This window comes from Mizuhopecten yessoensis, unplaced genomic scaffold, assembly GCF_002113885.1.
Source record: "Mizuhopecten yessoensis strain PY_sf001 unplaced genomic scaffold, ASM211388v2 scaffold2383, whole genome shotgun sequence".
Taxonomy (NCBI): Eukaryota; Metazoa; Mollusca; class Bivalvia; order Pectinida; family Pectinidae; genus Mizuhopecten; species Mizuhopecten yessoensis.
The window spans coordinates 1,142,860-1,156,798 of NW_018404519.1; the positions used below are offsets into that span (position 1 = coordinate 1,142,860).

General features: G+C 38.6%; 1 protein-coding gene across 2 annotated transcripts in view; it reads right to left on the bottom strand.

Moving 5' to 3' along the window:
• The window catches only part of LOC110445852 (serine/arginine repetitive matrix protein 2-like), a 213,613-nt gene that overhangs the window by 155,468 nt on the left and 44,206 nt on the right, over positions 1–13,939 (bottom strand). For both annotated transcript variants that reach the window (XM_021490675.1, XM_021490677.1), the window contains exon 3: positions 12,034–12,144. In XM_021490675.1, coding sequence (XP_021346350.1) covers positions 12,034–12,144 — 111 coding nt within the window. The remainder of the gene's footprint in view (positions 1–12,033; positions 12,145–13,939) is intronic.

Genomic DNA, 13,939 nt, shown 5'->3' on the forward strand with positions numbered 1-13,939 from the left:
GGGCCTGTTCGCCTTACATTGTTCGCATAGCCTGTATTAGGGCCTGCTGGCCTTACCATTTTCAGTTAGGGCCTGTTCGCCTTACATTGTTCACATAGCCTGAATTAGGGCCTGCTGGCCTTACATTGTTCAGTTAGGGCCTGTTCGCCTTACATTGTTCAGTTAGGGCCTGTTCGCCTTACATTGTTCACATAGCCTGAATTAGGGCCTGCTGGCCTTACATTGTTCAGTTAGGGCCTGTTCGGCTTACATTGTTCTGTTAGGGCCTGTTCGCCTTACATTGTTCACATAGCCTGAATTAGGGCCTGCTGACCTTACAATGTTCAGTTAGGGCCTGCTGACCTTACATTGTTCAGGAAGGGCCTGTTCACCTTACATTGTTCAGTTAGGGCCTGTTCGCCTTCCATTGTTCACATAGCCTGAATTAGGACCTGTTCGCCTTACATTGTTTAGTTAGGGCATGTTCGCCTTACATTGTTCACATAGCCTGTATTAGGGCCTGTTGTCCTTACATTGTTCAGTTAGGGCCTGTTCGCCTTACATTGTTGGCGTTGGCTGTAATTAGGGCCTGCTGGCCTTACAATGTTCAGTTAGGGCCTGTTCGCCTTACATTGTTGACGTAGCCTGTAATTAGGGCCTGCTGGCCTTACAATACACATAGCATGTATTAGGGCCTGCTGGCCTTACATTGTTCACATAGCCTGTATTAGGGCCTGCTGGCCTTACCATGTTCAGCTAGGGGCTGTTCGCCTTACACTGTTCACATAGCCTGTAATTAGGGCCTGCTGGCCTTACCATGTTAAGTTAGGGCCTGTTCGCTTTACATTATTCACATAGCCTGTATTAGGGCCTGCTGGCCTTACCATGTTCAGTTAGGGGCTGTTCGAATTACATTGTTCACATAGCCTGTATTAGGGCCTGCTGGCCTTACAATGTTCAGTTAGGGCCGGTTCGCTTTACATTGTTCACATAGCCTGTATTAGAGCCTGCTGGCCTTACCATGTTCAGTTAGGGGCTGTTCGCCTATCATTGTTCACATAGCCTGTAATTAGGGCCTGCTGGCCTTACCATGTTAAGTTAGGGCCTGTTCGCTTTACATTATTCACATAGCCTGTATTAGGGCCTGCTGGCCTTACCATGTTCAGTTAGGGGCTGTTCGCCTAACATTGTTCACATAGCCTGTAATTAGGGCCGGCTGGCCTTACCATGTTAAGTTAGGGCCTGTTCGCTTTACATTATTCACATAGCCTGTATTAGGGCCTGCTGGCCTTACCATGTTCAGCCTGCTGACCTTACAATGTTCAGTTAGGGCCTGCTGACCTTACATTGTTCAGGAAGGGCCTGTTCACCTTACATTGTTCAGTTAGGGCCTGTTCGCCTTACATTGTTCACATAGCCTGAATTAGTGCCTGCTGGCCTTACATTGTTCAGTTAGGGCCTGTTCGGCTTACATTGTTCTGTTAGGGCCTGTTCGCCTTACATTGTTCACATAGCCTGAATTAGGGCCTGCTGGCCTTACATTGTTCAGTTAGGGCCTGTTCGGCTTACATTGTTCTGTTAGGGCCTGTTCGCCTTACATTGTTCACATAGCCTGAATTAGGGCCTGCTGGCCTTACATTGTTCAGTTAGGGGCTGTTCGCCTTACATTGTTGACGTAGCCTGTAATTAGGGCCTGCTGGCCTTACCATGTTAAGTTAGGGCCTGTTCGCTTTACATTATTCACATAGCCTGTATTAGGGCCTGCTGGCCTTACAATGTTCAGTTAGGGCCGGTTCGCCTTACATTGTTGACGTAGCCTGTAATTAGGGCCTGCTGGCCTTACCATGTTAAGTTAGGGCCTGTTCGCTTTACATTGTTCACATAGCCTGTATTAGAGCCTGCTGGCCTTACCATGTTCAGTTAGGGGCTGTTCGCCTAACATTGTTCACATAGCCTGTAATTAGGGCCGGCTGGCCTTACCATGTTAAGTTAGGGCCTGTTCGCTTTACATTATTCACATAGCCTGTATTAGGGCCTGCTGGCCTTACCATGTTCAGTTAGGGGCTGTTCGCCTAACATTGTTCACATAGCCTGTAATTAGGGCCGGCTGGCCTTACCATGTTAAGTTAGGGCCTGTTCGCTTTACATTATTCACATAGCCTGTATTAGGGCCTGCTGGCCTTACCATGTTCAGTTAGGGGCTGTTCGCCTAACATTGTTCACATAGCCTGTAATTAGGGCCTGCTGGCCTTACCATGTTCAGTTAGGGCCTGTTCGCCTTACTTTCTTGGCGTAGCCTGTAATTAGGGCCTGCTGGTCTTACAATGTTCCGTTACGGCCTGTAGACGTTACCAAATAAATAAAACGCAACTCATCTAAGCTTGTTACCCTATCCTCAATTGCCCGGCATACCTGGTGGTATTTAAGCAAGGGGTACCAGAACCAACCAAACCTAAGTAAGAGAATCGGCGTTGACTCTATCCCTGGAACAAAGTTTTTGGCAGCGGTACAGGGAACCTTAAAAGAAAAGGTGATGACCGACCCAGACGGTGTTTGAGGATAAATGAGGCAAGGAGATAAAACAATCAAACATAAACTGTATAGATTTAACACAATATCATCCAGACTGTCATACCAGGACCACGTTATTGCTCTTCACCTGACTAGAACAAACCAATTATTGCAGAAAGAATTTTAAGTCTTCGGTACTATCATAGCCACCATTGTTTTAACCTACATGAATAAATAAAATTGAAAAAACATTATGAATACTTCAGAGTGAGCAGTACATATTTTAGATACAGGTATAGCAATGTAATGCCTCTTGTTAATATTGTTCACCTTAGATCAGTATATACCAGGTATTCCATCTAAGGGGTAAAGGTTTGTAATGAATATATATTGGAAAGTAGAAATCCGTTCAAAAATCACTCTCAGAGAAAGACAAGATTGTATCTATTTTCATCTGTTGTTAGTACAATTTTACTATAATAAATTATATCACTGATAAAAAATGCTACCTGTTTCGGTGTGTAACTTAGGAACACAATTTGAAAATTGAAAAATGATGAACAATAATTAGTGTAAAAAAAAAAAGTCATGATGGATGGATGCCTTCGTGCCAGATGAGCTAAATTTTGGAATGTCTTTTTTCATAATTATTGATTTTTTTATTTACTAGTTATAAATTTGGCATTGAAAATTCCTATGTAAGGATAACTCATAAATAATTGATTATTTTCCTTTCAATATATATATTTCTTTCAGGTCGATCTTTCTCACAGAATCTATATATATATATGAAATACAACATCAATCATTTATTTACCTTTTACAGTAAATGTATATATATAGGATCTACATAATTCTCATTATCTCATAAATCATATGCAAATCTAGAGATTGGAGACCATCATAACATACATAAAGCTTACCGGATGTGCATGTAAAGTAATAAAATTACCATTCCGCTGTAAGTACGGACTGAGGGGAATGTGACACCAAGACAAACTTCAGTCTCTCGTCATCTCAAGTTGATGTTTCCTTAGAGGTTTTTTTCATTGTTCACAATCAATACTTCAATGGTGCTATTGTCTTTTGCCAAATAAAGGTGAGATAGTGTTTCAGGGTAAATGACAGGCCAGACTTGAGAAAGCTACATGAGGAGACTGTTAAAATTATGCACCCCTGGTCCATGTCAACATTTCAGAAAAATAAGTAAGGTTGACATCATCAGACAGGCGCAGAATACCACCTCCTGATGCGACTCTCAATTGTTTTCCTTGTTTTCCAGACAAAACAGTTTATCTGAATCTGTATAGCTCTACTAGACATCTGTCTATGACAACACCTGTCACTGGACCAAACAGACCACAGGGGAAATCTCCGCAGCCACTGACCAACAGGGAGAAACTACTAGGCAGCTACACAACTAGGCATATTACGAAACCTATTTGTAACCAACTCTTGTGTCACAACACGATGTCACCAGCACTGTCCCCTGCCCCTGTGTCCCACCACAACTGTAAAATATACTGTCTGTGATTTGTATTTTTACAGATTTGTCTGTTACATCACAAATTAGTCTCAACGCCTAGAGCTATACTTAGGGAGGCTCGGCCACATCAGGAGACAAAACAATGATCTCCATCAGTCAACAATGATTAAGTCCCATCAACCTAACTCTAGATCGTTTCTATCAAGTTATTCCACAATAAGCACTAAGATTATGTCTAGTCATTTTCTTCTCGGATAACCTAACTTTGGTGTGAACCATCAAAAGCAGGAATCAAAATATTTACAACAAATTTTTAATATCTTTGGTATCAGTTCTGATCTTTGTTGGTTTAGACAGAGACAAATGTGTCTGTTGCGCATGTGAACGCCATACAAATACTCTGAACTCCACAACAATACCCTTACATCAATCTTTCCATTGCCTTTATCACATACAAGCCTTACAGTATTAAGATACATTTTTCAGATCAGACTGATTTACATCTCTCCAGACTCGGCTCATTGTAAAGCCATGTACTTTCCTATAGTGCAAGGAAACTGTTGCAGTAGTTCTCCCCCTTGTTTAAAGCCATTTGTATTTGTGATGACAGTGAACATTTCAGCAGTAAAATATGAAACACAATTTCAAGAAAAAGATAAAAAAAAACTAGCAATTGTCAAAACATTTTTCTCAAATCTTTTTGAAAGACTATATGGGATATACACTGATTCCATAGACGTGCTTGAACAGTCAAACGTTACTGGCTTGATGTCTTTTCCTGTACAACAAACTTCTAATTTGTGTTAAACGGAATGATTTTCTAATCTTTATCCTTAATCCTTTGATGTTGAAGACATCATTGGATAATTATATTGATTATATAACCTACTAAACCTCATAGGGAGGTCTATTATTGTTCTTCTTATTCTATAACCTTGAATATCAGTCTAATAAGATTCTTATTGGGAAATAAATCATTTTATTTGAGAAACAAAATAAAATAGAAATAACCAAGAGAAACATTAATCTACCATGTTGTTAACCTCAACTTTGTTTTTAGACATATAACACTGTTCCCGCGGATACTAAACAAAGATGGAAATGCCATTGGCCTAATAACTGATTGTAATGGGTGCCTCAGGAATGTCCCTTGTAGCAGCATCACACATATAAAAGTCTCCTAACTCCTTACAAAGCCACAGTCTTCCCCACAAATCATCCCAATCTGACTTAAAACAAAGAACTATCCTGTATTTATCCTCAGATTATTCCGTGATCTGCATCCATATGATCGTCAAGGTCGTTTCCATCACGATGTTGTGTCATTTGTGTGTAGGGATCAGCAGTGTTTGTTCTTGTGTAAGTATATGGTAATACCAGGCCCAGTCTGGTCAGGACCATTGGCCCCAGCTTTATATGGAATTATCTGACAGGGGGCCATCCTATCCCAATTCATGTCAAAATAAACAACATCTAATGTATTAATAATCCTAAGGTGAATCATACATGATATCCAACTGTTTTACTTGTATTTGTAATACTGTAACAATGTAGTCACTTTCAGATTGTGGAACCATAATGTATTACTCAACAGCAACATCATCATCTGTAGCTGATGAACAGTCACCTCCACAACAACAATGGAAATGACATCACTAAGTGATGCAAGGTCTAAGTAATGAGATCTTGTAAATTGGAAATTTTAACGATCTGTATTCTGTTCCTCCGAGTTACTAGGTTGTGAAGTTTTATAAGTTACCCACTGATGACTGGCGTTTTTTTGGGTTTTTTTGGTGTCTCATGGGCGTCTGTGTTTTATTGAAGGTATCTCATTGTTGGTGTTCTATGGCTGAAGCCTCAAGATTAATTCTCATGATTGGTGTTTCATGGCTAGTTCCCCATGGCAAAATTTCATTGTTGGTGTTCCATTGTTACATTAGTGCCTCATGCTAAAGTTCATTGTTGGTGTTCCATTGTTACATTAGTGCCTCATTCTAAAATTCGTTGTTGGTGTTCCATCGTTACATTAGTGCCTCATGCTGAAATTCCATTGTTGGTGTTCCATTGTTACATTAGTCCCTCATGCTAAAATTCATTGTTGGTGTTCCATTGTCCCATTAGTGCATCATGCTGAAATTCCATTGTTGGTGTTCTATTGTTACATTAGTGCCTCATGCTAAAATTCCATTGTTGGGGTTCCATTGTTACATTAGTGCCTCATGCTAAAGTTCATTGTTGGTGTTCCATTGTTCCATTAGTGCATCATGCTGAAATTCCATTGTTGGTGTTCTATTGTTACATTAGTGCCTCATGCTAAAATTCATTGTTGGTGTTCCATTGTCCCATTAGTGCATCATGCTGAAATTCCATTGTTGGTGTTCCATTGTTACATTAGTGCCTCATGCTAAAATTCCATTGTTGGTGTTCCATTGTTACATTAGTGCCTCATGCTAAAATTCATTGTTGGTGTTCCATTGTTACATTAGTGCCTCATGCTAAAATTCCTTGTTGGTGTTCCATTGTTACATTAGTGCCTCATGCTAAAATTCCATTGTTGGTGTTCCATTGTTACATTAGTGCCTCATACTAAAATTCTTTGTTGGTGTTCCATTGTTACATTAGTGCCTCATACTAAAATTCTTTGTTGGTGTTCCATCGTTACATTAGTGCCTCATACTAAAATTCTTTGTTGGTGTTCCATCGTTACATTAGTGGCTCATACTAAAATTCTTTGTTGGTGTTCCATCGTTACATTAGTGTCTCATGGTTTGTGTCTAATGTTGAAGTCTCATGATTAGTCTGTCTCAAGGTTGGTTACTCCAGACTGGTAACTCAGGACTAGCATCTAAAGATCTGAGCCTCACTGTTGGTTTCTCATAGATATTGCTTTAATTGTGTTTAATTGTCTGTCTGTACAGCATCATTTAAGTTTCATGGCCGACACCTAATTGTTGGATTTTCATGGTATCTCAAAGTTGGTGCTTGATTTGTGTTTCATAGTTGGTTGGCGCCTCATGGTTGAAGTTTCAGTGTCGGTTTCTCAGTTGATGGTTCGTTGTTGGGCGTCTCATGGTTGGTGGTTCATTGTTGGGTTCTCATGGTTGGTACCTCATGGTAAGTGGTGTATTGTTGGGCGTCTCATGGTTGGTGGTGTATTGTTGGGCGTCTCATGGTTGGTGGTGTATTGTTGGGCGTCTCATGGTTGGATGTTCATTGTTGGGTGTCTCATGGTTGGTGGTTCACTGTTGGGTTCTCATGGTTGGTGCCTTATGGTAAGTGGTGTATTGTTGGGCATCTCATGGTTGGAGGTTCATTGTTGGGTGTATCATGGTTGGTTGTTCACTGTTGGGTTCTCATGGTTGGTACCTCATGGTAAGTGGTGTATTGTTGGACATCTCATGGTTGGAGGTTCATTGTTGGGTGTATCATGGTTGGTGTTCACTGTTGGGTTCTCATGGTTGGTGGTTCACTGTTGGGTTCTCATGGTTGGTGCCTCATGGTAAGTGGTGTATTGTTGGGCATCTCATGGTTGGAGGTTCATTGTTGGGTTCTCATGGTTGGAGGTTCATTGTTGGGTGTATCATGGTTGGTGGTTCATTGTTGGGCGTCTCATGGTTGGAGGTTCATTGTTGGGTGTATCATGGTTGGTGGTTCACTGTTGGGTTCTCATGGTTGGTGGTGTATTGTTGGGCATCTCATGGTTGGAGGTTCATTGTTGGGTGTCTCATGGTTGGTGGTTCACTGTTGGGTTCTCATGGTTGGTGCCTCATGGTAAGTGGTGTATTGTTGGGTTCTCATGGTAAGTGGTGTATTGTTGGTCATCTCATGGTTGATGGTTCATTGCTGGGTTCTCATGGTTGGTGCCTCATGGTTGTTATCTCACAGTTGATGATTTAAGATTTGTGTCTCATGGTTGACATCCGGTAGCTGGTGCTTATGATTGGTATTTCATTGTCGATTAGTATTTCATTGTTGGTTCAAGTTCCCCATTATAAGTGGGTATTTAATTGTTGGTTGATCTTGCATGATTGATTGTGTTTCAAGGCTGATAAGTGTTTCACAGTTGATTGGCTAATGTTCAATATCGGTTTGATTAAAATTTTACGAGCACTTATCGAACATTAGGTGGGATATATTTTGGAATGTGTATTTTTCATAATTCCTGGGTTTTGTCACTCCAAAGACATTATAAACAAGAGCTGTTTGAGAACAGCATAGCTCGTCTATGTATGTTATTATAATACTGCAACTATCAATAGAAACACATGTATAGTAAAATGTTGATATAGTGCCTGTCGTTTTATTTGCCACCTCATTTATCACTAGGATATTTCAAGGACTGTTAAATGTGTAGAAACATCTATGTGAAGTGATTGTTAAGAAATGAACAAAGTCCAATAAAGCTGTTTTTGGAAGCTAAAAAATGAAAATATGGTTCAACACACTGCTTACACTCAATACAAATACTTCAACCTTATAATAGACAACAGCCTATTGATGGTGGTGGTCCAACACTACTCAACAAAACTTGCCCAAAATCTTTAACCTCAAGCTTACCCCAAAACATTAATCAAGTCCAATGAAGCTGTTTTTAGGCCATAAAATATGAAAATATGGTCCAGCACATTGCTTACACTCGATATGAATGACCTTAACTCATAATAGACAACTGTGTATTGAGTGTGATGATCCAACACTGTCTGGAAAAAAAATTGCCCAAAAACTTTAACTTCAAATTTAACTAAGTCCAATAAAGCTGTTTTTGGGCCATAAAAAATGAAAATATGACCCAGAACATGTCTAACACTCCATATAAATGCTTCATCCTTATAATAGACAACAGCCTATTGATGGTGGTTGTCCAACACTTCACAAAAAAACTTGCCCAAAAACTTTAACCTCATTTAACTAAGTCCATTTAAGCTGTTTTTGGGCCATAAAATATGAAAATATGGTCAAGCACATTGCTTACACTCGATATAAATGACTTAAACTCATAATAGACAACTGTGTATTGAGTGTGATGATCCAACACTGCCTGGAAAAAACGCCGACGCCGAGGTGACTACATTAGCCCCCCTTTTCTTCGAATAGGCGAGCTCAAAAATTCTTGAATGAATGTTTCTGAAACATTATTGAAAATTTAAAACAGTCTTATAATCAGCATACAGCATTGTCCACTATGACACCCAATAACACATTAGGAGACAAGATAAGTTTATGCAAAAGTGAAAATAAGAATATCTGAACTGACAGTTCTTTAAATAATTTATAACTTAAATGTTTCGTAAGCATGCAAACCAGTTTAAACAACAGAAATGTTGTTAGAGGTGCTAAAATATCTCTGTGTTGTTAAAATCCCTCAGGGGTTATCTTATCTTTGTAGTTGGGGACTTGGATGGAACATAAAATCATTAGCGAAATTGTCAAATATGAGAACAGTAGAATTTTATGTCGATTTCTCTAAGTTATGCAACATTTTAAAAAAATGTTTAAATGTCATTGCCACAAGTGCTTCAAATCAAATTAGGTTTAGATTTCAATGATGTACTTTAAAATTATGCACTGCAGAGATAAATTTAAATGCACAAAATCTCATTGAAAGGATTCAGAATGGAGGATAGTAAATGCTACAATAAACGTCCTACTAAACAGCCCTTTAAAAATCCCTAAGATAATACAATAAATATATTTCTACAGAGCCATTTTAATATCCCTGAGGTTCTATATTAGATATCCTACTAAATAGCCTTTTAAATATACATGGGATTCTACAAGATGTATTTTACTAAACATCCCTTCAACTATCCCTAATATGTTACAATAAATATCCTTTTAATCACCCTTTAAATATCTAAGGAATGCTACAACAAATACCTCACTAAACATCCCTTCAACTATCCCTAATACGCTTCAATAAATATTCTTTTTAATCACCCTTTAAATATCTAAGGAATGCTACAACAAATACCTCACTAAACATCCCTTCAACTATCCCTAATACGTTACAATAAATATCCTTTTAAACTAGAACACTGACAGGTCAGTAAGGGCCCCGTCTTGTGGCAATATATCCCCCATAATCATCAAGAAGCAATCTGTCCATATAGCTGAACTTGACGTTTGATATGTGGACTTCAAAAAGAATTGCAAGGAAGCAAAATATACATTTTACATGTACTATGATGTGGGTCTGGTTTCCTTCCACCTCCATATTTGCTGGGCTAACAGAAATGTAAATACCAGTGCAATACTCATTTGTTAGCTTTGATTTGTTTCATTTAACCTTATATACCTCCTCCATCAAGAGCCAGGGTCAAAGTCAGAGATCCACTTTGTCTTTGACCTTTGGACCCAAACGACCTTGACCATTAACCCAGTGACCCTGATCTTTGGTCAGTTGACTTATTCTTTAATTCCGACCAATTTGCTTCTTAATATCATAACAAAATGTTCATCAGTAAAAATACAAAACTTGACCTTGACCCTTTAAAACCCGTAACCTGGACCTAAGGTCAGTTGACTCTATGTTAAGTTCTGAATAACATTGCTTCATAATGTCATCACAAAATGTTCACCAGTGAAAAGATACAAAATTTAACCTTGACCTTTGACCCAATGACCTTGACCTTTGGTCAGTTGACCCCTTGTTTAATTCGTATCAACTTTGCTTCATCATGTCATAGCAAAATTTTCATCAGTGAAAAGGTGCATAATTTGACCTTGACCCCTGACCCGATGACCTTGACCTTTGGTCAGTTGACTCCTTGTTTAATTCTGATCAACTTTGCTCCATAATGTCATAACAAAATGTTCATCAGTGAAAAGATGTAAAATTTGACCTTGACCTTTGAACCTAATGACCTTGACCTTTGATCTTGACTATTTACCTCAGTGTGTCTCTTTGTTTAATTTTGAACAACTTTGCTCCATAATGCTTGTGAACTTAACATCTTGACCAAGTTTCATGTACATCGGTCAATAAATACCAAAGTTATCAGCCAGGAACAAAGTTTTTGGACGGTCAGACAGACAGACAGACAGACAGACAGAGTGATTACTATAGGGCACCCGTATCTCCGATACGGGGCCCTAATTACCCTTTAAATACCTATGGGATGCTACAACAAATACCTCACTAAACAGCCCTTTAGTTATCCCTGGAATGTTAAAATAAATGTCCAACTAAATATCACTTTAAATATCCTTAAGATGCTACAATAAATATTCTACTAAATAGGCTGTAAAATGTCCAAGAGGGACTGAGCATACACATTCAAACAGCTTATTGCTATTGGTAACTATATCACGTGCGTTTCTAAAGCAAAAGCCCAACAGTTCTATGTAACCCTTCGTTAGCAGGGTAATAATCGTGCACGCCACCTCATTCACAGTGAAAGGAAGCAAACACTTGTTCCCCTTTGCATTTGGTTTAATATTCCTTGATTTCACTTTAAAAGTTGTTTTCTCCCCAATGACTTTATATATTTCTTATTTTTGTGGTTTCAGTGTAAATGATTGCCTGAGGAAGAACAGTTTTACTGTTACAGAAATAAAGCTTTTCATAATTAGAAGCAGACATGTTTTCCTTTGTGCCAGAAATTATTATCATACCTGTCAAACATTAATGTAACGGAGAAACTCTGGTTATTTAACAAAGCATTATCATATACATGTACACTAAAAAAGACGAGTCATAAACCGTCTTTGAAAACAGAAAATAGGATCTGATACAAGCTGTAAAAGGAAAATTACAAAATGTCACTCCTGATAGTTAACAGTACACACAAACAAATGTCAAAACCGACTTCATTTCTGTCAAACATGACAACAGAAATATTAAAACAAATATGGAACTTTTGTTTTTGATTGGCAGAATACATTAGGACTAAATTTTTTTTTTTTGTGACATTCAATCCAGACAACAAAATGTGTTAAAACCATCAGGACGATCCTGAACAGGTGTCAGTCATACATCTATTTCTTTTCTCTACGTCACAAACACTTACTGTCTGTATGAACCACCTAGTTTGTTGTACAGATATGAAGAAACTTACATTGGTCGCCCAAACTCGTCCTTCTCCACCGTCGACTCGGACACTCCCTCTTTGTTGATCAGCATGGTCCTAAACATGGACACCTTGCTCTCAATCTCCTCAGCTGGGTACCTACAAAAGTTCAAGCATTGTTACATATAGATACATTGTGATTTCTGTGCCAGATACCAGTGTATCTACAGTAACAAGGGGCCCATGGGCCTTAACGGTCACCCGAGTTCCGATATATTTATACAGAGTTGAGGGGTAGAGCATTCTTGGGGGTAGAGCTAGCTCAAAATGTTCAAAGTATCAAACTGTCAACTCAGGGTTATAATTCCAATCAAGTTATCAACATGTAATATTCAAAGTATCATTTGCCATAATAAATGTTTACTGATAATGCTAACCCAAATTGAGTTACTTCCAATTGAAATTAAACAAATGTTGGTCCAAAATGTGATTTCCCTATATAAACTATAGTAAAGCTTACCCCCTCCCCAGGGGTAAACATGAGACCTTAGGGTCATAAAATTCACAATTTTGGTAGAGCACCTTAAAACCCTTCCATCTATGAACAGTATTTGATTCTACCATAACTTGGTATTGAGAATAGATTTTGAAATTTCAGTCAATGACGGACAAAAGGCGATCGCAATAGGTCACTTGAGACTTTGTCTCAGGTGACCTAACAAGAGATCCCAGAGGGATCTTGGCGCCCACCTTTGTACCATCTTCATTAGTTCTTTGTCAGTTCGATCTTTTCTCTTCTTTCCTCTAATCTGTTTGATCGAGTCATGTTAACAGTAAATGCACCTTGAGGTAACTTTTGATCTAAACTTAATACTGATGTGTATGAAAGCCAACCTTCAAAGTGAGTTTGTCATTTCACATATTTACTAGTACAGTACTTAATGTGAAAGAAATAGAATCGATCATTGCAATATGAGAAAGATCTGTTTAGTTCTTCTTTTAATCCATTTTGTTTTTATGATCAGTCTCAAAATATAACATACACAACGAGGGATCAAGGGGAACCTACATTTAAAATTTGAGAAAGATCCCTCCCGTACTTCCTGAGAAATAGCGATAACAAACTTTCACTATCAAAATCAAAGATGGCTGCCTGTCGGCCATGTTGTTTATCCGATCAGTCTCAAAAATATGCCCTGCACAGCTAAGGACCAAGCGGAACCTACATATAAAATTTGAGAAAGATTCCTCTAGTACTTCTGGAGAAAAAGCGATAAAAAACTTTCAATATCAAAATCCAAGATGGCTGCCTGTTGGCCATGTTGTTTATCCGATCAGTCTCAAAAGTTGCCCTGCACAGGTAAGGACCAAGGGGAACCTGCATATAAAATTTGAGAAAGATCCCTATGGTACTTCTTGAGAAATACCGATAACAAGAATTGTTTACGGACGGACGATGGACGGACGACGGACCATGGACGCAGGGTGATTTGAATAGCCCACCATCAGATGATGGTGGGCTAAAAATGTGTTATATCTTGTGGTTTCTGAGCCAGGTACCAACAGATAGACACAAACAAGGTTTTCTGGAAGGTCACACACACATAGCACACATCAATTTAATGCATCTCCTTTTCCTGATTTCAGTAAAGTATTGTGTACGCAGCCCCAAGGTGTTTAGAATATGACTTATCCTTTTTCAATGGAGTCAAATGCTTCATTTTCCCACCATCATGTTAAATCAAAGTAAAATTCTATGAGTGCTGAATAAGCTGTTACAAAACGTGATGATGACCATATATAACTAGGCTCTTCTAAGAACTCAAATCAGAAGAACAACCAAGATTTCCAGAAAAAAAACTTTTATCAAAAGTCACATGAAAAATGAATATAGTTGGCGTAAGTTATGTGCAAAGTGTAAAAATTATGCCGAAGTCATAATGATTGACAGAAG